Source organism: Perognathus longimembris, chromosome 2 (genome assembly GCF_023159225.1).
Source record: "Perognathus longimembris pacificus isolate PPM17 chromosome 2, ASM2315922v1, whole genome shotgun sequence".
Lineage (NCBI taxonomy): Eukaryota > Metazoa > Chordata > Mammalia > Rodentia > Heteromyidae > Perognathus > Perognathus longimembris.
The window spans coordinates 8,929,659-8,952,989 of NC_063162.1; the positions used below are offsets into that span (position 1 = coordinate 8,929,659).

The 23,331-nt window shown below is 46.8% G+C and overlaps 2 protein-coding genes across 6 annotated transcripts in view; one reads left to right on the forward strand and one right to left on the reverse strand.

Annotated features, from left to right (window-relative positions):
• LOC125345988 (SEC23 interacting protein) overlaps positions 1 to 2,867 on the reverse strand; it is a 44,533-nt gene extending 41,666 nt beyond the window's left edge. The window contains exon 1 of one of the 3 annotated variants that reach the window (XR_007209833.1): positions 2,574 to 2,866. Coding sequence is in view for 2 of the 3 variants with exons in the window: in XM_048338113.1 (XP_048194070.1) it covers positions 2,574 to 2,736 (163 nt within the window). In the remaining variant the exon portion in view is untranslated. Of the gene's footprint in view, positions 1 to 2,573 lie in introns of all 3 variants that reach the window. The other 2 variants (XM_048338113.1, XM_048338112.1) reach the window with 2 other exon arrangements.
• Positions 2,868 to 6,414: 3,547 nt separating this feature from the next.
• Positions 6,415 to 23,331, forward strand: part of LOC125345989 (minichromosome maintenance complex binding protein) — a 32,868-nt gene continuing 15,951 nt past the window's right edge. The window contains exons 1-7 of one of the 3 annotated variants that reach the window (XM_048338117.1): positions 6,415 to 6,727; positions 13,954 to 14,039; positions 14,619 to 14,759; positions 14,852 to 14,893; positions 17,684 to 17,785; positions 20,483 to 20,621; positions 22,863 to 23,014. In XM_048338117.1, the coding sequence (XP_048194074.1) occupies positions 6,670 to 6,727; positions 13,954 to 14,039; positions 14,619 to 14,759; positions 14,852 to 14,893; positions 17,684 to 17,785; positions 20,483 to 20,621; positions 22,863 to 23,014 (720 nt within the window). In that variant the 5' untranslated portion in view covers positions 6,415 to 6,669. Of the gene's footprint in view, positions 6,728 to 13,953; positions 14,040 to 14,618; positions 14,760 to 14,851; positions 14,894 to 17,683; positions 17,786 to 20,476; positions 20,622 to 22,862; positions 23,015 to 23,331 lie in introns of all 3 variants that reach the window. The other 2 variants (XM_048338116.1, XM_048338114.1) reach the window with 2 other exon arrangements.

Below are 23,331 nucleotides of genomic sequence, written 5' to 3' on the forward strand. Positions count from 1 at the left end.
ACACACACGCACATGCACACACACACAGACACACGTTTTTTCTTTGAAATGAAAATAAAAATCAGAAAACTCAAAAGCAGAGAAAAAAATCCTAATTTACAAACCTACCTTCCAAAGACAATCACTGTTAATATGTGAGATACACAACCTTCCATACTTTACAAATATATAAATATTCTATTACCCAAATAATTTTACCACATAATTTTATTTCTCAGCCATGAAGAGAAACTACAAACACTACCTCTGTTGGCAAGAAGGGGTGTGTCAGGCTTTTCCTTATAAAGCAAGGACAGTAGAATGAACATGTGGTACTTGTATTCCCAAGGCTAAGTAGGGCATCCATTATCTGTCATCCCTAAATTATGCAGTGTCCTAACTGGATAATTAGTTTTTATAGAACACCAAATAACCAGAAAAGTCACTTCTCTAAGTAAGGGAAGTTCTCACTTCCTTTTGATCTTCACTGTGGGTATTACCAACTCACTTTCTCTTCATTTTTCTTCTCTGTGACCTCAAAAGTCCACCCTACTAAATGTTTAGGATCCCTTAGCTTGCAGCTTTCCTCTTTCTCATAATCTTCCCTTCTCCTGCCTCGATCCCTCTTATCTACTGCTCAGGCATGGAGTCCATCAATCCAGTAGAGCCACTCCTAGCACCCAGAAACACCATGGCCCCTGTCCATAGGGACCTGTCAAAGCCCTGGGTTCCTCCCTGACTGCTGAAGAAGGCTACTGGGCTCAGACAGCTTCTGTCCCACTTTATTTCACACACATCAATTTAACTAAATACTCCATAATACACATTTGGCCATGATTCCAAAAGATACAATTCAATGCCATAACTCGGATTAGGCATTCAGGATTATTCAACACTATTCAAAAGATGTGTCTGTACTCCCAGTTATTTGGGAGAATGGAGCAGGCAGATAACTTAAGCTGACAAGTTTGAGATTAGCCTGGGATAAGTCTCAAGAAGAAAGGCGGGGGGAAGGGAGGATTTTAAAAAACTCCTATTTGTTTCTTTATTTTATTTTTGTCAGTCTTGGAGCTTGAAGTCAGAGCCTGGATGCTGTCCCTGAGCTCTTTTTGCTCAAGGCCAGCACTCTTCTTTAAGCTACAGCGCCACTTCTAGTTTTCTGGTGGTTAACTGGAGATAAGAGTCTCACAGACTTTCCTGCCTGAGCTGCCTTCAATTGAACCTCAATCCTCAGATCTCAGCCTTCTGAGTAGCGAGAATTACAGGCATAAGGCACCAGCGCCAGGCTTTCTTTAGAGATCCGTTTTTTAAACTTCTCCCCAATCTCTACCCTTTAGAGATTTTTAAACTAAAAATATCCCTTTCAACACAAGGCCCTGTGTCTGCTAGCATCTTTCTACTTTTCAGATATATTTCTTCTGTGGATATGTGATACTGGGGTTTGAACTCAGGGCCTCATTGCTTGCCAAGTAGGCTCTTTACCACTTGACCTACTCCACTAGTCAAGCATGGGTATATGTCAGGTAGATAGTAACAAGCACCAAGAAAAAAATACAAGAAAAGGACAATGCTACATAAAGCTGCTTCCAGTATCTTTCTCCTTAGACTTAAGAGCAGAAACAAATTATTCACTGGGGGGGGGGGGCTCAATATGTAATAAGGAAATAGGTGCTAAACACTGGACAAGATCCCTGGCTATAAAAGGGCCCAAGTAGTGAGGCAGACAAGTTCCATTAGCAAACATTTACATAACACTACCTGCCAAGCACTTCATATTTGGTGATTTACAAACATCAATTCACTTCTCACATCAACCCTATGAATCCGAACATGCATGGAAACTCAGAGCCTGAGCACCGTCCTCGGCTTCTTTTTGCTCAAGGCTAGCACTCTGCCACTTGAGCCACAGAGCCACTTCTAGCAGTTTTCTATATATGTAGTACTGAGGAATCGAACCCAGGGCTTCATGTATATGAGGCGAGCACTCTTGCCACTAGGCCATATTCCCAGCCCCTGCAGCAAGTTTCTGGTAAGGCTGGCCTGTGTTCCCAAGACGCTATGGTCTGGGTTATGCCACAGAAGCATCACAAAGCAATGGCCTGAGACAATTTAACAGGTGGCACACTGGAGGCCCACACAGGAGTGGGGCCTAGGAGAACAAAACACTTCATAGGTGTTGCGAAAAATAAGGAGTGCATTCTATATATCAACACGCCTCAACCTCGCTAGGAGGGGCCCTGTCCATCCTGGGACGGTCTCCTCGTATACCCCACAGTCTACGAGGAGTTAGCCACCTGTGTGTCCCAAAGAGAGGCGCTGTCCGTCCTGGAAGAGGCCTTTGTGCTGCCTCCCGGGGTGGGGGGGTGGGGGGGGGCGGGTACCGCAGGCTCGGAGTGCCAGTCCTCGAGTAGCCCGCACAACTTGGAACAGGGGGTTCCCCGGCCCCGCCCTCAAGCCGCTGCTGGCCCTGACAGGCAGGCGAGCCTGGGCGCGGGTGGGGACGGGACCCGCGGCCGCGCGCGCCACCCCGCGCCCTCGCTCCCGCCACCCACCCCCCCCCACCCCCCACCCCTCGGCCGCCTGCCCCTCGCTACCTCCGGGCAAGAGCAGGGAGGCCGAGGCGGCCGCAGGCTGAGTGACAGGGATGAAGGGCACGTGGAAACTGAACTCCGTGGCCGAGGAGGAGAAGAGCAAGTTAGTGCCCGCCGAGGAGAGGGAGGCGCCGCCGCCGCCGCCGTTACTCTTCTTCTCGGCCATGGCCGCGGCCCCCCCAGTCCGTTACACGTCTCCGGGAAGCCGGTGCTGCACCACAGGCCGGAAACCAGTCACCTCCGGCCAGCGCACTTCCGCATTTGCGCGTAGGGACCGGAAGGCCAGGCAGCTCCGGGACTCCTGAAGTATTCGGGAGCCGGCGCTGCCAGAAACAAAGATGGCGGCACTGGCTTCGACCCGAAGCCTGGCACGTGACGTTTTCCCCCCGCGCAGCTGCGCATGCGCGGCTTGAAACTGAGGCCAGAAGGGGGGCCTGAAAGTGACCGGAGAAGAGGCTCAATCATCCCGGTGTGCTGTGGCTCTGCTGCCAATCCAAGCACAACTGACCTTGAACTTCTTAAGATTGCGGGGTCGCTTCACGAAAGCCACGAGGGGATAGCTGTGGGGTCTTTGTTGTTTGGTGTGGGAGGGGGGTGTTATCCTCCTCCAGGTTCACCCCACCACACTCTGCTTGTTGGGATACTTTCACTGGCAATCAATCAATCAATCAACAATTGAATGTCCAGTTTACAACAGCATTTGGTACTGCCAGTAAGGGGAAAGGAAAGAGGTGTTGCACTAAACTCAATTCGTGTCACTAGCACAAGAAATAGTAAAACTCTGCCTGTACTTTTCAGTGTTGGGGCTCAAACTCTGGCCTTGCTAGGCAGAAAATAGGAAAACTCTTGAAATTTCTAAGCCGTACGTGGGGGAAGGGGAACTTTTAAAAATAAAGCTAGGTGGAAGTTCTAAAATCTGACATTTGAAAGTTTTCATCTATCCTCAGTAGTATGATTAGTTCCATTCGCGATTGGTAACTTGGGGCATCGTTGTCATCTTGTAGTTGACGTGGGTTTATTTTGGGTTTTGGGGTTTTTTTGGGCCAGTCCTGGGCCTTGGACTCAGGGCCTGAGGACTGTCCCTGGCTTCCTTTTGCTCAAGGCCAGCACTCTGCCACTTGAGCCACAGTGCCACTTCTGGCCGTTTTCTATATATCTGGTGCTGGGGAATGGAACCCAGGGCCTCATGTATACGAGGCAAGCTCTCTTGCCACTAGGCCATATCCCCAGCCCCTGACGTGGGTTTATAAAAGAAAAGGTAACCTTGCAGTCTTTCGGCTTCTGAGAGGTGGGATTGCATTCCCTCTTGTGCCTGCCGTTCTGATAGAGCCAGACCTGTCCTTTTGCAGGTGGAGTTTTATTTGGTTCTTGGTGACTCAGCCCCCTCACCCTGAGCCTGTGATGAGGTAGAACATCATGGTGGGAAACAGGCTAGGGAAAGCTGCCCAACTCATTGTGAATGGGAAGGGGGGTGAGGGCAGGCACAACCTATTTCCTTAAAGGCATACCCCTAGTTATTACCCAATTCCTCCAACCTGGTCCCACTTCTGAGTTGCCGCCATATCCCAATACTGCTATCAAATTAAGAACCCATCCACGAATTAAACTGTTGATGAGGGGTCGGAGCCTCATTACCTAATCACTTACTCAAATTTCCACTCTGAACTTTACATTGGAGAACCAAACCTTCAACACACAAACCTCTGTGGACATTTCATATCCAAATGACAAGATAGTTTCCTCTCCCCCACTTGCCACTGCTGAATTGATACTGAGCTGCAATTCAGATAAAGGCAATTCTGAAATTTAATGATTTAAGATCATTTTCATCTCATATTCAATTTGCATATTGCTGGGCACAAAGCTAAAGTGTGGGGTTTCCTCCCATTGAAAACCAGGGACTTGGGCTGGGAATATGGCTTAGTGGTAGAGTGCTTCCCTCATATACATGAAGCCCTGGGTTCGATTCCTCAGCACCACATATATAGAAAAGGCCAGAAGTGGCGCTGTGGCTCAAGTGGCAGAGTGCTAGCCTTGAGCAAAAGAAGCCAGGGACAGTGCTCAGGCCCTGAGTTCAAACCCCAGGACTGGCTAAAAAAACAACAAACAGGGACTTGGCAACCCTCTCCACTAGATGAATGACTGAATGGAGTGGTGGTAATGTCCTTGACTTTAGTTTTCTCTACTCACAAGAGCCATATAGCCATAGACACTACTCAAAAAGAAATGTACTAATGTATGACCTATGTTAACTGTAACCCCTCTGTACCTCAATCACCTTTACAATAACAATTTTTAAAAAGAGCCAAGTATGATTAACAATTTTAAAAATCCTTTTTTTTTTTTTTTTTTTGCCAGTTCTGGGGCTTGAATTCAGGTCCTGAGCACTGTCCCTGGCTACTTTTTGCTCAAGGCTAGCACTGTACCAGGAGCCACAGCGCCACTTGCAGCCTTTTCTGTTTATGTGGTGCTGAGGAATTGAATCCAGGGTTTCATGCATGCTAGGCAAGCACTCTAAGCCACATTCCTAGCCACTAAACTACCTCTTTTATATTGAAGTCAACCAGGATTATCATCCCTCACACTCCTCATTTTAGTATTCGGATTATCTTGGGCTGAAAGCAACTGAGAAGATGCAGAAAGGAAGGAAGGGAGGGAGAAAGGAAAGAAGGGAGGGAAGAAGGAAGACAAAGAGAGACAGAGAGATGGAGAGAAGGAGGGAGGGAGGGAAAACAACAACTGTAGGCATGGCTCAAGTGTAAGAGAGCAGAGCTCAGCACCTGAGGTACTGAATTCCAAACCCCAGAATGACACCCCCACGCCTGTGTGCACGCACACCCCCCCAAACTTCCATCCATACAAACCCCCAAATATACACACCTAAATACAATCCACACCCAAACCACACACACACCCAAACGCACACACCTAAACACACACATACATACCCAAATACACCCCAAACACACCCAAAACCCACACACCTAAACGCACGCATACCCAAATACACCCCAAACACACCCAACCCCAAACACCTAGAGGCACACATACACACCCAAATACACACCAAACACACCCAAACCCTAAACACACACACCTAAACACACGCATACGGACCCAAATACATCCCAAGCACACGCAAACCCAAACCTGGATGCACGCATACACACCCAAATACACCCCAAACCCACACACCTAAACACACGCATACACACCCAAATACACACCAAACACACCCAACCCCAAACGCACACCCGAACGCGCGCTCGCGACACACACACACGCACGTGCGAGGAGGGGGAGGGGCAGACGCGAAATGCAGCTTCCCGCCCCCCCCCCCGGCCGCTCTGAGCGTGCACCTCTCGGCCCCGGCGTGGGGTCCGCACGTGAACTATCGGGGGGCCACAGGTGGCCCGCCAGGCCAGCACGAGCCGCCCTCAGCGGCCCGGCCCGGCCCGCCTCAGCTCGCGTCGCCTCCGGGTGGCCCTTCCCCTGCCCGTCTCCAAGATGGCGGGCGCCCCGTCGAGGCCCCGCCCCCTCCGCGCCGGGGCCGCGCCTCTCCTCGCCGCCTCGCCGCGGCCGCGCCCCTGCGCCTCCCTCACGCCGGGGCCGCGCCGCGCGCTCCCGCCGCCCTCGGCCCGCGAGGCTCGGCTCCGCGCCAGCCGCCCGGCCCCCAGCCCTTTCCGGCCACCGCCGGTCTCCAAAAGGGCGGGCGTCCCGTCGACACCCCGCCCCACCCCGCCCCCCCGGAGCACAGCCCCGCCCCTTGCTGCGCCGGGGCCGCGCCGCGCGCTCCCCGCCCCCGCCGGGGCCGCGCCGCCGCGCGCTCCCGCCGCCCCTCCTGCTCGAGCTCCACCCAGGTCGCCGGCAGCGCGGTCGGCGGCGGCTGTTTCCCGCCATTGTGCGAAGTGGAGGCTGGGGCCCCGAGCGCCGCGCCCGCGGTCGTCAGCACTTCCTCGGCGTCCGCCGCCGCCGCAGCGGCCGCGCCCGGAGGCCCCAGGAGGCCGCGGCCCTCGGCCCGCCGTGCGCGGGAGGGCGCGGACGAGGAGCGGCCGAGCCTGTGCGGAGGCCCGCGGGCCGGCCCCGGCCCCTCGGCGACATGCCCTGCGGAGAGGACTGGCTCAGCCACCCGCTCGGGATCGTGCAGGGCTTCTTCGGTGAGTGGCGCGCCGGGCGCCGCGGGGCCGCCCCACGCGGGACCACCTGCGGGCTCTCGCGGGCCCGCGGCCTGGCGGCTCCCGCGCGGACCAACCGCCCGCCCGCCCGCACCGGGCTGCAGGTGCCGCCGCCTGCTCGCCCGCCCGCCCGCCCGGGGCCGGCTCGCCGTCGGCCGGGGCGCCGCGGCGCGCGCTCGCGGGGATGGACGGCCTGGCTCCCCGCCGCTCTCCCAGCCCGGGAACCCGGGAGCCCGGGGCGGGCCCGCGGAGCCGGGGCGGAGGGAAGCCGCCCGGCCGGTGGGAACCCGCAGGATATTTCCAAACTTCCGGCGTGCCGGGGGTTGGTGGCGGGGGGGGGGGGGCGGCGTGCTCGCCCCTGCGCCCCGAAGTTGACTTTTCCCGGGCGAAGCGCACCTCGCGGCGCGCGGGGTGCGGGCTGGGGCCGAGTGACTTCGGTCCGGGTGACTTTAGAACCTGGGCGCGCGGGCGCCGAAGCCCGAGGTGGGGGGGGGGGGGGAGGAAGGCGTCCGCTTCCCCGGGCAGCTCGGTGACCGCGGCGGCGGCTGCTGGGCGGTGGAGGGTGCCCGTGGAGGAATGGGCCGTCCGTCCCTCCCTAGCGGGGCCTCGGATCCCCACCCCGTTCCCCCGGCCTCTGCACCTGAGGCGTGGCGGACTCGGCATTACGTGACGGGGAGGTCGCCGCACCTGACTTGCGCCCGAGTTGGGGTTGCAGGCTGTCCCGAGCTCGTCCTGAGGGGCGGGGGGGGGGGTGTCGTTCAGTGGTGGTATGCGTGTTTAGTGTGTAAGGGAATTCAATCCCTGTATCCCCCAGTCCCCCCACCCCCCAAAAGAAACCCCCCCATCAAATCCTACGGGATACCCGGGTTTGGGGGGGGGGCGGGGGACGAGGAAGTTAGAAGCTAGACTCCTCAGCTGTCAATACCAAAGTTAAGGAATGTATTTCTCATCGATGGGCCACTAACTAGGTTCCCGCCGCAACTTTTCGTTTTTGCCTCTTAATTCTAACTAGTTATTTGGTTTCCCAGGCTGACTAGAAATCCAGGTGATAGCCAATGATCACTAACAACCTTGTTGATTACAAAACTCTGAAATGAATCTCTAGCTTGTTGGCCGGGACAGGCATGGGAAGCTGGGGGGGGGGGGGGGAATATGAAGGAAGGGGTGACAGTGTTTAAAAAAGAAGCGTGCTCATTACCTAACTTAATGAAATGGTAACCCCTCTGTACAACACCTTAATAATAACAACAGTAAAATCATGTTTAAAAAAAAAAACCCTCTGAGCCATGTTCCAGTAGCTCACGCCTGTAATCTTAGCTACTCAGGAGGCTGAGATCTAGGTCTCACTTCAAAGCCTGGGCAAGAACTTGTAGGAGACTCCCACCTCCCAGTAACTACCAAAAATAGCCTAGAGTGGAGGTGTGGCTCTAGTGGGAGTGTGCTAGCCTTGAGGCAGCGCCTGTGCCCTGAGTCCACACCTCTGAACAGACAGACACACCTACTGTGGCTGGGTGCCAGTGGTAATAGTGGGTGCCTGTAATCCTAGCTTCTCAGGAGGCTGAGGTCTGAGGATTGTAGTTCCAAGCCAGCCCAGGCAGGAAAGTCTGTGAGACTCAGACTCACCTCCAATAAACTATCAAAAAGCCAGAGGTTGGGGCTGTGGCTCCAATTGTAGAATGTCAGCCTTGAGTAAAAGAAGCTCGGAGACAGCACCCAGGCCCTGAAGGTTCAAGCCCCCAGGACTGGCACTTGAAAAACAAAACCCTCTGTACATACTTGGAAAGGAAGGGCTGGTAGCAAGGCTTAGTGGTAGAGCAAATGATTGCCTGACATGCTGGTGGCCCTGGGTTCAGTGGGGGAGAAAAGGACAGCAGATCCATTACATAGGGTGCTTTGGTAAAGGGCCTGTGTTCCATCACTAAATCCTAATCATTGATAATGAGTACTGAGACCAGTAATTAGTGTTGAGAATAACAGCCCTAAAATAGCAGGTGAAGGTTAAAATGCAGTATTGGCTTAAGAGGGTTGGAACTTTGTGAGGGCTTTGTTGTTGGTTTTGGGCCCAGGTGCTGTCCATTAGCTTTTTTGGCTAAAGCTGGTGTTCTACCACCTGAGCCACAGCTCCACTTTCTGCTTTTTAGTGGTTAAATGGGGACCTGTACACCAATACAGTTGCTACTTGTGGCTATTTAAATTTAAGCAACACAAAATTTAATGTTCAGTGTCACCACATTTCCAGTGCCCAGTAGCTGCAGGAGGGTAGAGACAGTTGTATTCCATGTTGTAAGTGTAGAATATTGATAGCATCTGGACATTCTGGTGTGCAGTATAGACCTAGAGTACTTTGAGTATGTGATACTAGGTGTTTTGTTTTTTTGTTTTTTTATAATCACCTACGTAGTATTGTCTTTCAGAATCTGAATTCTGACATTATATCTTGGCAACACTGGTTCTCAAAACTCTTGAATCCATCTATGATCTTCATCTCTAAAACTAGGGTCACAAGTCAGGTCTTTGTTAGTCCCTCTCTTGCATGTTCCTTTCTCCACCCTGGGGCCAATTCCTCCAGGACAACACCCCATCCATATCTCATTCGCCCTCAGTATCTTATCCAAACCTTTTTCAAGGGGCCTGTGAGACTCTTGTTGGTTTCACCTCTGCTTGGTTCTCAGACTTCTCTTACAGTCTCTTATGTGGCCATCTGTGTCCTCCTTCAGTTCTGTGATTTTTGAGCCACACCTGTATGTCTTCTGCATCTGCTGTTTAGCTTACCTGTTCTTCCAATGTTAAGTTCACTTTCCTGGTTAACATCTTTTCCTTGGAACCAACTTAGATTAGGTGCGGGCTGCTTCATGTTACTTGTTTGCTATACATCCCTGAAAGTTAGCATGTGAAACATTGAAATGGCCTGTTCCTTGGATTCTTTTGCTAGATTTTGACTCTGCAAACTCGGGGACTGTGTCTGCATTGTTCACTACTATATACTCATTGTCCAAAGTACGCCTGGCACATTGAAAATGCCCAGTAGACATTTATTGAACAGCAACAATGGAAAGACTGATTAGTGGTGTAAATTGAGTATCTGGCCACAAACCTCAATTTAAAGCAGGGCAGTTCTGATGGGCCTATGTTGGTCCAGACAGTATGAGTTACCTTCCCATGTAAAGTCTAATTCTTGTTCAGATAAGAAACTTTGAAATTGTGTAGGTGGCCAGTCACTATATGAATCATATTTCATCTTTGTAAGCCAACCTGTTTTGGATTTATATCTGCCATATTATAGTTGTTCATATATAAATTTTCCCTATGAGCTTTTATTAAATATCTTTAATAGTTTATTTCTAGTTCCTAACTCATTTTATATACAGAATATTAGGCTCAAGGGTTTAAGGATTTCAGAGTATAATTCAGATCATTATGGGTTCATTATATGTGGTATTGGCAGCTTAATCTCTACTATGATTCATTACTAATCCAGGTCCAATTGCTTCTCTCAAACTAAGGCAAGGACCTTAGTTTAAAAAAAGAAATTATTTTTTGACTATAACTTGAATTAGTAAGTGGTGTGTGTGTGTGTGTGTGTGTGTGTGTCCACACGCGCATGCCTGTGTGTGAGTGCACCAGTCCTGGGGCTTGAACTTGGCCTGGGCACTGCCCCTGAGCTCTTGTGCTCAAGGCCAGTACTATAGCACTTTAGGCACAGCTCTACTTCCAGCTTTTTTGCTGGTTAATTGGAGATGAGTTTCATGGACTTTCCTGCCCAGGTTGACTTTGGACTGTAATTCTCAGATCTCAGCATCCTGGATAGCTAGGATTATAGTAAAGCACCACTAGCACTTAGGTGCTTTTTTTTCTTTTTCTTTTTGTTCAAGTTAGGATCTCACTACTGTAGCCCAATCCTGTCTGTAACAATTGGGAATGCACTTGGGCACTGGTGCCTCACTTCTGTATGTAATCTAGCTACTGAGGAGGCTGAGTTCTGAGGATCACTATTATTCAAGGCCAGGCTGGGCAGGAAAAGTCCATGCGATTCTTATCTCCAATTAAACAGCAAAACACCTGGAATAAGAATGGTTTAAGTGGGCTGGGGATATAGCCTAGCGGCAAGAGTGCCTGCCTCGGATACACGAGGCCCTAGGTTCGATTCCCCAGCACCACATGTACAGAAAACGGCCAGAAGCGGCGCTGTGGCTCAAGTGGCAGAGTGCTAGCCTTGAGCGGGAAGAAGCCAGGGACAGTGCTCAGGCCCTGAGTCCAAGGCCCAGGACTGGCAAAAAAAAAAAAAGAATGGTTTAAGTGGCAGAGTGCCAGCCTTGAGCAAAGAAGCCAAGCACATTGTCCTGAGTTCAAGCCCCAGTACAGGCACGGACAGGAAAAGGAAACAGAAGAAAGAAGAATATCAATTCTGATTTCTCTTACTGTTTTCACTTTAAAGTATTGGCTCAATCAGATCATTAAAGTTCTTTAGTTAAATCTAACCAGACTGCCTCACATTAAACAACAACAACAAAAAGCACAGTAGCATGGTAGATATGGGCAGGATTGGATATTTCATTACTAGCATTTTAGAGGATTTAAAGTAATAGGAAGATCCACTAGAAGTTGATCTGCTTTTTATTACTACTGTAAGTCTTTACTCCCTTATTGTCTCTCCTATTGATCTCTTCTACCACCTTGCCTTTGGCTGATCCCATAAAAGTAATTTGTTGTAGACAAACATAAATCCCAAAGACAGGGATTCCGGAGGACTGAGTAGACCCAGGAACTAGGGATAGCAGAAATCCAAACAACTCTCCTTGACTTTTCTCTCTTCGGCCCCATTCATCTCTGCACATTGGCTTTCTGTTTCTGTACTTCATAGCTCCCAAGTTCACTTCTTAGTTTGAACCCACACTGGCTTAAACCCAAACTCTAGGGATAGAAAATCTGGTTTCCCCTGTGGTGTTGGGAGTCTACTCCAGCTCTGGATGGCCATGGCAGTGTTACATAGGACACTCGGGACTGTTGAGGCCCACACTTCACAGTGGGAACGCTCTCAGAGGAGGTGGGTTGGGTAGCCAGTGGAAAGTGTGCATGGAGTGTTTTGACTTTTTGTTTGCATGTGCAATGCTTGGGATCAAATCCAAGGTCTTCCACATGCTGACCCCTATGCTACAGGCCTATATCGTAACCTAAGTTATTGCAAAAATTAAAATTAGAAAAAGTAATTCGGTCACGGTTTTAAAATGCCCAGGGCTAGAGGCAAAGCTCAGCGGTAGAGTGCCTGCCAAGTGAGTGTGATTCCCCGAGTTCAAAACCCAGTACTACCAAAAAGTAAACATGAAGAGGGAGGAGGTAAAAAGTGTGATAAGAAATGTGCTGACTGCCTGACATATGAAACTCTAACCCCTCTGTACATCACTTCGGCAATAAATATTTTTTTAAGAAAAGAAAAGACATTTAGAAAACCAACATGACTGAAAAATTTTCACTGGTATCTTTACAAAGCCCCCATTTTAAAATGTACATGATAGTGGTTTTTAGTGTCTTTATAGTGTTCTGCCACCATCAACCACTATCATTTCCTGATAACAGACTACTTTGTTGTTTGAAGGGTAGTACTATTTGGTCGATCTCTTTTTCTTCATTTTTAAGACAGTGTCTTGCTTTGTAGCCCAGGCTGGCCTCAAACTTGCAATCGCTTGCATGAATATCCCTCCCAGTGCTGAGATTCATAGTTATTGTTGTTTTAATACAGTACTACTCAATTAACTTTTAAATTTATTTACTGATTTATTATTTTGCTCACTGCATTGCCCAGGCTGGCCCCATTCCTGAGATCAAGTGATTCTCAAGAAGTTTGGATATTAAGCATGTACTCTGATACCTAGCTTAACTAGTATTTTACCCAGAATTTTTCATGTTTATCTTTTGTGAGATTGGCCTGCAACTTTGTAAATTCTTGTGGGACTTCAGGAGACTGGGAGGGATGATTAGCTACTGTTTCTTTTTCTTTCTCCTATTGCTATTAGAGACATTGTTCTTTGACAAAAATGTGATGAAAATGAGAGTGCAGCCTTCCAATCTTCTGTGAGTTTTGGGCAATATATATTCTTTCAGTCATTTGTATACTTCATCCAAATTTGTATTGGTCCATCCTTTGTGACAGTTTACAAAGTTTCCAGTATTTCCATTATGCATGGCATTGCCCCTTCTGCCATTCCTTTTGTTATTTACCCTCTCTGTAGTTTTCCTCTTAATACTTGTTTTCTTTTTTCCCCCCTCTTATTTGTGTTTCTGATTTTCTTTCTTTATTTTCTTTTTGCCAGTCCTGGGGCTTGAACTCAGAGCCTGAGCACTGTCCCTGAGCTTCTTTTATGCTCAAGGCTAGCACTCTACCACTTGAACCACAGCACCACTTCTGGCTTTTTCTGTTTATGTGGTGCTGAGGAATCAAACCCAGGGCTTCTTGCAAGCTAGGCAAACACTCTACAGCTAAGCCACATTCCCAGCCCTCTTTCTGACTTTTTTTTTTGTATTTTCTTCCCAAGTAGGCTTGCCTATTGATCTATTTTAAAATTAATTATTGTATTGATGTTTGTGCTTTCCATTTTTTCTGTCTGCCCTTAGCTTTATTTTTTCCTTTCTTACTCTCTGAAAAGGGTAATGCGAACAACTCTACTCCTGTAAACAGCAGTTTCAGTAAAGTGAATCAGTTCTCCAAGCATCACTGTGTTACTGTGTTGCCTTCCTATTTCTGCTATAACTGATTACGACAAACTTAAGACAATGGATGTATTATTTTATAGTTCTGTGAATGAAAATTTTCACTGGGATAAAACTAGATGCCAGCAGGACCTGAATTCCTGTCTACAGGCTATATGCTATTTATGTTTACGAAGCTGCTTTTCATTTTAAGGTTGCTGTTGGGTTTGTCTGTCATCTGCATAGACAGTTGATGAAGGGAGGGCTCATGTGAAGCTCTCACTGCCCTGTGAGGCCAGCCTGGTCTTCAGCAGCTATTGGCAGCTAAGTCTGTGGTCCTAGCACTCGGTGGGGCAGCATCTTGAGTGCCTGATGAGGACCACAGACACTGAAATGTATGTCTTTATCACAACAGCTAATTCCAGTTCTGCTTCAACTGAGTGAGCTAATGAGTAACTTACCAGGACCTAGTCTTGTTATTATATGTTGTACCTCTGCCTTTGAAAACTATATTTCTCTTTCAGCCCAAAATGGAGTTAATCCTGACTGGGAAAAGAAAGTTATTGAATACTTTAAGGAAAAGCTGAAGGAAAATAATGCTCCTAAATGGGTATGTGTTTGGCTGTTTTAGAGGAGGAGGGTCGGGCTGGCTACAGTTTTTCACAGTAGAGCAGTAATCCACATGTGATTTTAAAATAAAGTTGAATGTGTACTTGAGCTCACAAAGTACATGTTTTAAAAGGTTTTGATCTCACAAGTTCATACAATTAAATGCTTCCACTTTTTGCCTCTAGGTGGCAGTAACTGACTGTTACTTCCTACAAAACACTGGCTAGAAGAGCATTCATTGCTTTTGTTTCACTACCTTCATTTTAAAAGAATTATGATGAATGAGATTTAAGAGAAACTCATCAAAGTAAATGCATTTCTGTTCATTGAAAAGGATTCAAAACAGAGCATCCTTTTACATTAGTCATGTGTTTATCACATAGACCTATTCAGAGGAAAGTTCTTTTGTCCAGCAGTTACATTGTATTGGCCATCAAGAGCATTTGACTTTTTAATAGGCCTAGCTTTTGAGTGTGTATGCTGATGGTTTGTGTCTGAGAGTGGGGGGAGTTGTTTGCATGTGTGCACAAGTGCTTGAGATTTTATAGACAGGATACTCGATTATCTGTTTTCTTTAAAGGTACCGTCATTGAATGAAGTTCCCCTTCATTATTTGAAACCTAATAGTTTTGTAAAATTTCGCTGCATGATTCAAGATATGTTTGACCCCGAATTTTACATGGGAGTTTATGAAACGGTTAACCAGAACACAAAAGCACGCGTATGTATTGATTTTTCTGTGGAACTTTCTCCTTTTTAGTATGGTATTAATTATAATGATGTAATAATGCTATCCTTTGTTTTGGTTCATAGGTTCTTCATTTTGGAAAATATAGAGATGTAGCAGAGTGTGGGGTATGTATCTTTAATATATATGAAACATTTTTTAAAATAATATATTCTTCCCAAAACAAGGAATTTATTTTTCCTTTGGTTGGTCTTCAGCTTATTTGTCTTCAATGTAAAGTCTTTAAAAATTATATGATGTAGGGCTGGGAATATGGCCCAGTGGCAAGAGCGCTTGCCTCGTATACATGAAGCCCTGAGTTCGATTCCCCAGCACCAGATATATAGAAAACAGCCAGAAGTGGCGCTGTGGCTCAAGTGGCAGAGTGCTAGCCTTGAGCAAAAGGAAGCCAGGAACAGTGCTCAGGCCCTGAGTTCAAGGCCCAGGACTGGCCACACACACAAAAAAAAATTACATGATGTATACATTTGGTTTTGTTTAAGAGTCTTGCTGTGATTTTCTTATTGCCTTTATTTTCTTTTTTTTTTTTTTCTTTTTTGTCAGTCCTGGCGCTTGAGACTCAGGGCCTGAGCACTGTCCCTGGCTTTTTGCTCAAGGATAGCACTCTAGCTTTTAAGCCACAGTGCCACTTCTGGCTTTTTCTCTATATGTAGTACTAGGGAATTGAACTTGGCTTCATGTATGTGAGGCAAGCACTCTACCACTAGGCCATATTCCCAGCCCTTCTTTTAAAGATTATTATACCTGCGTGCCGGTGGCTCATAACTGTAACTCTAGCTACTCTGGAGGCTGAGATCTGAGGACCTTGGTTCTGAGCCAGCCCAGGTAGACAAATCCAAGAGCCTCCTATTCTCCAGTTAACCAGCAAAAAGTCAGAAGTGGAGATGGCTCAAGTGATGAAGTGCCAGCCTTTAACAGAAAAGCTAAGCAAGAGTGAGAGACTCTGAGTTCTAAACGCTGGTAACTAGCACCAAAAAAAAGAAGAAAAATGTTTTAGAGCAAGGATAAGGTATGTCTAGGCTTCCGGCTTTATGAATTTCTTAAAATCATTTGGTGTACAGTGGGACAGACATGTAATGCTTCTGGTCAGCTTCCCAAGGCTGTCTGCCTGTATTCATAATTTTTTTTTTGTTTTTTGTTTTTTTTTTTTTGGCCAGTCCTGGGCCTTGGACTCAGGGCCTGAGCACTGTCCCTGGCTTCTTCCCGCTCAAGGCTAGCACTCTGCCACTTGAGCCACAGCGCCGCTTCTGGCCGTTTTCTGTATATGTGGTGCTGGGGAATCGAACCTAGGGCCTCGTGTATCCGAGGCAGGCACTCTTGCCGCTAGGCTATATCCCCAGCCCCTGTATTCATAATTTTTTAAGAGCCATAATAATGTTACAAATATCTAAATGCAGCTGGGAATCTGCGTTAGCAGTAGAGTGCTTGCCTAGCATGCATGAAGCCCTGGGTTTGATTCTTCAGCACCACATAAACAGAAAAAGCCGGAGTGGCACTTTGGTTCAAGTGGTAGAGTGCTAGCCTTGAGTAAAAAGAAGCCAGGGACTGTGTGTAGGCCCTGAGTTCAAGCCCCAGGACTGGCCAAAAAAAAAAAAAAAAATCTAAATGACCTTTACACAAAAAGGTTTCCTACCCCTGTTAGAGGTAAAATATTATAAATATCAAAATTCTTTTCTCAATTCCTATTTTGTTTAAAAAAACTATAATCTTTGTAATAACTTAGCAGTTGCTCAAAAATTAAATAAACTGGGCACCAGTGGCTCACACTTATAATTGTAGCTACCAGTTAGCTGAGATTTGAGGATTGTGGTTCAAAGCCAAACTGAGTAGGAAAGTGTGAGATTCAGTGGAGCTGTGTCTCAAGTGGTAGAGTGCTAGCCTTGAGCACAAAAGCTCAGAGACAGAACCCTGAGTTCAAGCCCAAGACTGGTACCAAAAATATGATAAAAATTAAATCTTGCCTTTTCTATTTCTTGGAGGGTACAGGGGATTGAATCCATGTTCTCACACATGCTAAGCGTATGTTCTACCATTGAGCCAAACCTTTAGTTTAAAATACATACACAATTGCTAACCACCTTTCCATTGATGAAAAGAAGTTATGGAAGAAACTCTTACAAAAGCAGTAGGTGAAGAAAGCAAAATGTGCATGTAAAAGTATAGTCCCTAGCTAGAAACCTACTAGACAAACGGGTATGGAGGAACTACAGGAATCTTATTTGTCCCTGTGTTGATTTTCTGATAGCAGAACAGGCTGCAGAGTTAAGTTGAATTTTCATCTCACACTTGCTCAGTGTGCCTGGTGCTATAGCTGGGAATGGTTTAAAGTTACTTTGCATTTAATAGTAAGAATGACTAACATGACAAAATAAATTGATTAACCAAAAATCTCCTCATTAATTTGCTCCTTGTGTTTTTCATGTGTTTTCTATGGAAACACCGAGCCTAACTGTCGACTGTTGAAGGAAAGCAAGGATCGCTGTCAGGGCTGACTAGGCAGGGCTCAGGCGGCACCTCAGTAGGAAGGTGAGGTCTCCATGGAATGACCAATGTTCTGGGTCAGTTGTGTAGAGTCAGAATCTTAGGCGCTTAGGGTGTTTGTGTGTTTGTGCACCCACTAGTACTGGAATTTGAATTCATGCCCTGTACTCTTACTTCACTTGAGCCACACTTCTACTTCCAGGTTTTGGCTGGCTATATTTGGAGAATAAGAGTCTCAGATTTTTCTGCCTGAGCTAGTTGTGAACCACAATCCTCAGGAGTGAGTTACTGGTTTCCAGTTTAAATTAACTTTACAATGATATATTTACTATGATTTTATAAGTAACAAGACTTAGTTGATCTTTTTTAAACTTGTTTATCTCAAGAATTTAAAAATACTTTTGTGTATGACACAGCCTCAACAAGAACTTGATTTAAACTCTCCACGATCTACTACATTGGAAAGACAGACTTTCTACTGTGTTCCAGTGCCTGGGGAATCTACATGGGTCAAAGAAATATCCTTTATCTGAACCTTACTGTGTGTTAAATGGCTCCTAAGTTTTTTTTTTAAATTAAAAAGACCATAATTAAGTTTTCGAGTTTCTCATCTTTCTACCTTGGTAATATTAGCTGGAAACGATTTTCCACTTTATTTACAAAACGTGGCTTTATTTTAATAAAATATTCATCACTAAGAAATGCCAAACTTGGGGCTGGGAATATGGCCTAGTGGCAAGAGCGCTTGCCACTACGTGAAGCCCTGGGTTCAATTCCCCAGCACCACATATATAGAAAATGGCCAGAAGTGGCGCTGTAGCTCAAAGTGGCAGAGTGCTAGCCTTGAGCAAAAAGAAGCCAGGGACAGTGCTCAGGCCCTGATTCCAAGCCCCAGGACTGGCAAAAAAATTAAAAATAAAAATAAATGCCAAGCTTTATTATATGTTCCTGTGGCGAAATACTGTTAAAAAGATACAGGTAGCTGGGTGCTGGTGGCTCATGCCTGTAATCCTATGGACTCAGGAGACCGAGATGTGAGGGGCACAGGCACAGGTCACGGTCAGAACCAGCCCAGGCAGAAAAGTCTTCAAGACTAATTAACTACTGGAAGTAGAGCTGTGGCTCAAAGTGGTAGAGTGCTAGTCTTGAACAGAAAATCTCAAAGGCAATGTCCAGTCCCTCAGTTAAAGCCCCACCACTGACCCCCTCCCCCCCCCAAAAAAATGATGGTTAGGTTTAGATATACAGAGACTGAAAGATTATGATAATGAGGTAAAATAGAATTTTAAGTTAAAATTTTATTTTGCAATGTTGAAGGCTGAACTCAAGACCTTTTTTTTTTACATGCCAGGCAAACATTCTACCACTGAGCTAATAATTGCAGCCTAATTGTTCTTTCGGTGTTGCTGGGCTTTGAACTCAGGGCTTCTAGGTTGCTAGGTAGGCACTATACCAGAGCCACACTCATGGAAACCATCACAGAGCTTAAAATCATGTTCTTCTGAGCACCCTCCAAAAACTTTTGTCTCACAAAAACCAGGGCCATTGAACTGCTGCCGCAACTAGGCTCCTTGGGGCTCCAGCGAGTGATGTCACGCTGGAGTGCTTGGCATTACTTGTGCCATTGAACCTGCAGTGAGGTTCGCCCGATAGCAGCGCCTGCAACCGTGCCAGCCTCAAAGGATGCCATCTGGGCACACAGCCTGCCTTGCCGGGGTACAGCTGCAGGCGAGCTGACTGCAGGTTCAGAGGCTGTTGCTGGCACTGAGCTTCGGGCAGAGCTCTTCATGCACGGGCCCCGGCCGGCTCCAGGGGCTATGGGGGATGGGGAGGAGGTTGCTTACACATTTGTTTTCCTAGCAATAATGTTTGTCTTTTTTTTTTTTTTTTTTTTTTTTGGCCAGTCCCGGGGCTTGGACTCAGGGCCTGAGCACTGTCCCTGGCTTCTTTTTGCTCAAGGCTAGCACTCTGCCACTTGAGCCACAGCGCCACTTCTGGCCATTTTCTGTATATGTGGTGCTGGAGAATTGAACCCAGGGCCTCATGTATATGAGGCAAGCACTCTTGCCACTAGGCCATATCCTCAGCCCCAAGCAATAGTGTTTGAGCTGAGGTCTTCAAGCTTGCTAGGCACTTGTGCTGTGCCCCAGTCCTTGTTGCTTTTGTTGCTTTTAAAATAGAGTCCTGTGTTTTTACCAAGGCTGGCCCGGACCCTGTCCTGTTTGTGCCCCCTGTGTGGCTGGGATCACAGGCGTGCGCCACCACACCCAGGAAGAACGCTGTGTGGATTTCTCATTCACTTTGATCCTGACAAGACATGTTGTGAGGATTTGTTAAAGTGGGTGTAGAGTAGCCCTTGATCTACAAAACATGGTCCTTACTCATGAGGTGTGCTATTTCTAGGTTTTACCTAAATGCCTGGGATATTTAGCAAGAGCCATTTCTAGCACTTGATTCTCCATGTAACTCTGCCAACAGCAGCTGTTCTCTGCCAGGCCTTGGAGAATCTTGTCTTGAGTATTTGGCCAAAGACATGCAGCCTGCACAGGGTGCTGAATCCTGTGCTTATCACTGCTCTTCTCCAGTACTTTGCTGCAAATTCCAGATGCTTCTAATAGCCTTGAACTGTGTGCTCTTTTTTTTTTTTTTTTTTGGCCAGTCCTAGGCCTTGAACTCAAGGTGTGAGCACTGCACTGCCCCTGGCTTCTTTTTGCCCAAGGCTAGCAGTCTGACACTTGAGCCACAGCACCACTTCTGGTCATTTTCTATATATGTGGTGCTGGGGAATCGAAGCCAGGGCTTCGTGTATATGAGACAAGCACTCTTGCCACTAGGCCATATTCCCAGCCCGAGCTGTGTGCTCTCTTTGCTCCACTCAGCAAGAGCAAGGCTTCCATTTCTCCATGCTGCAGTTTGGGAAAATATCTCTACAGAGCACTGGGAGGATGTGGAGTTTTCCTGGAGTGGCTCCTCGTTCAAAGATCAAAACCTTATGGGCCAGTGTCTCTGAAGACAGTTGCTTTGCTTACTTTTGGTTATATTCAGCATGGGCAGAGGGCATACTCTCCCATCCAAAGCTGCAAGTTAACTTTCATTTAAGAATACTTTAGCTGAATTGTCAAAGTAGTCATTTTCTTCTTGCTGTCTGGTTTGCATAATTTAGCACGTTCCTCAGTTCATCATGGTATTTTCTTAACGGTCCATTTAACGCCTACATCAACGCAAACCAAGCTCGGGTCAGTCCGTCAACCTCGTATACTCCGAGTCGTCACAAGAGGAGTTATGAAGACGATGAGGACATGGACCTGCAGCCCACTAAGCAGAAGGAGCAGCACGCAGGTGCCAGGCAAGCAGGTAGTGTGTGCCTGTGGGCTCCCTGGAGACTTCTCACGGGACTGTGGCTCCATGTCCTTTGAGATTTAGGAGCTGGTAACCATGTGACAGCCTTCCCTCAAATTGATGAGATTCAGAGACAGTTTGGGGCTGGGGGTGTGAAGAGTAGCTCACTAGCAGAAGACTTGCCTAAGAGGTGCAAGGCCCTGGTTTCAATCCCCAGAACCACAAAAACACAATTTAGAATCTCAGGTGGCTAGATACAGAGTATTACCTGTTCATATTTATTTTCACCCCAGCTCCTTAAATAATATGGGAGCATAGTACTTTACACTAAAGTGACTAGTTATATCTGAAAACATCCCCACTTTTTTTTTTTTTTTTTTTTTTTTGCCAGTCCTGGGGCTTGGACTCAGGGCCTGAGCACTGTCCCTGGCTTCTTCCCGCTCAAGGCTAGCACTCTGCCACTTGGGCCACAGTGCCACTTCTGGCTTTTTCTGTTTATGTGGTGCTGAAGAATTGAACCCAGGGCTTCGTGTATACGAGGCAAGCACTCTACCACCAGGCCATATTTCTAGCCATCCCTTTTTTTTTTTTAAGTCATGTTACTTTAATTTTATAAGACTAAAAATTGTGGTACACTAGATGGATTTACAATGATTTATTTATTAAAATACAACTGATTTTGATTAAGAAGAAAAGTTGAAAAAATTTAAGAGCCTGACAGAGTTTCAGAATTGCCACATCATCAGTTGGTTCTTTCATTTGTGGTTTTAGTTTGTGGTATCGGGGTGTGAACTCCTGTGCTCTGTCACTTGAATTATGCCACTAGCTCTTTTTTGAGATAGGATCATACTTTTTGCCATGGCTTATACCTGGACTGTGATCCTCTTGTTTTACACTTCTCATTGCAGCTGGGAAGACAGCTACTCACCACTATGCCCAGCTTCTTCCATTGAGATGAGTTTTTATTATGAGTATTTTTTACCCAGGCTAGTGTGCAACTCCTGATCTCAGCCTCCCACATAGCTGGAAAAACAGGCATAAGACATTATGCCCACAGTTACAACTTTTGTGTGTGTGTGTCCTTGAGGCTTGAACTCCAAGCCTGGGCCATGTCTCTGAGCTTTTGTGTTCAAGGTTAGGGCTCTACCACTTGCGCTACAGCTCCATTTCCCATTTTCTGGTAATTAACTGGAGATAAGAGTCCCATGGACTTTCCTGCCTGGGTTGGCTTTGAACCACAGTCCTTAGATTTCAGCCTCCTGAGTAGCAAGAATTACAAGGTTAAGCCACGCAGCACCTGGCACAATCACAGCTTTTATGAGCAGTGAATTTCCTCATTATAGTGAGTAGATAAGTTTGTCTTTCTCTTTATGTGCTGATCACATCCCTTTTGACTTCTTGTTCAGCATAATTCCCTGATACCCATCCACCCACAGTGCCACATGATGTTGGTAGTTTGCTTCTTATTGCTGAGTATAACTCAGTGGTAAGGCAGACTACATTTTGATCCGAATTAGTTATTAGTGAATATTAATAAACCTTTGGTAAATGAAGTTGCTGCTCTGTGGCTTTATCCTTCAAAGTGCACAGAAGTACATTCTGCTAAGGTGTTCTGAAACTGAGCACATATACATTAGGTCAAATATGTCAGATTAATCATATTGAATATTAACTTGATAGTAGTTGCATAAGATTCGATGACCATGGGCTGGGGATATAGCCTAGCGGCAAGAGTGCCTGCCTTGGATACACGAGGCCCTAGGTTCGATTCCCCAGCACCACATATACAGAAAACGGCCAGAAGCGGCGCTATGGCTCAAGTGGCAGAGTGCTAGCCTTGAGCGGGAAGAAGCCAGGGACAGTGCTCAGGCCCTGAGTCCAAGGCCCAGGACTGGCAAAAAAAAAAAAAAAGATTCGATGACCATAATTCGTTCCTATTTTATAGTAGAAAATGAATGAAAAATTTAGGTCCATATTTATCCTTGTTGTGAAATTGGTCCAACAAAGGTAGTTGTGTGTTATTAAAACCATAACAAACTCAACTTTCAGAGCTCAAAACATCATTTGTACCAAACTTTGGAATGTGCTTTTCTTCCAGGAGGCCTTAGAAATGACTAAGGGTAGAGCTGGAGGCATGGTCCAAGTGGTAGAGCCCCTGCCTGGCAAGCTCAAGACCTTAATTTCAGACCTCACTACTGCCCCCCCTTCACAAAAAAAAAGGAAATGATTATGTGCAATGCTGTCCTTTGAATTTAGGGGGTGTTGGTGGTCTTCAGTGGTGTGGGGAGCCAAAACGTTTAGAAACTGAAGCATCAGCTGGCCAACAACTGAACTCCTTAAACCTCTCTTCTCCTTTTGATCTGAATTTCCCACTGCCGGGAGAGAAGGGCCCTGCTTGCCTTGTGAAGGTAATAAATCGTTTTGTAGTCAGTCCTCACAGTGACAGATACATTATTATTGTCTTCAAAACGTAAATGGAAAACTCAGTGTTTGTATGCATTCTCCTTTGCTATTACAACAAATCACTACCAGTTTAGATGTCTGCATCAATAAAAATGTGTTATTTGGAGGCTTTGGGTCAGAAGTCTGGTGTGTGTCACTGAGTCGGGCAGTAAGAAGGCTCTGCTCTTTTTCTGGCAGCTCCCAGGGTGGACTGGGGATGTACTGTTCTCACCTTGTCCAGCCTACTACTCTCTACTTGCAGATCAGTAGAAAGAGTTTAAGA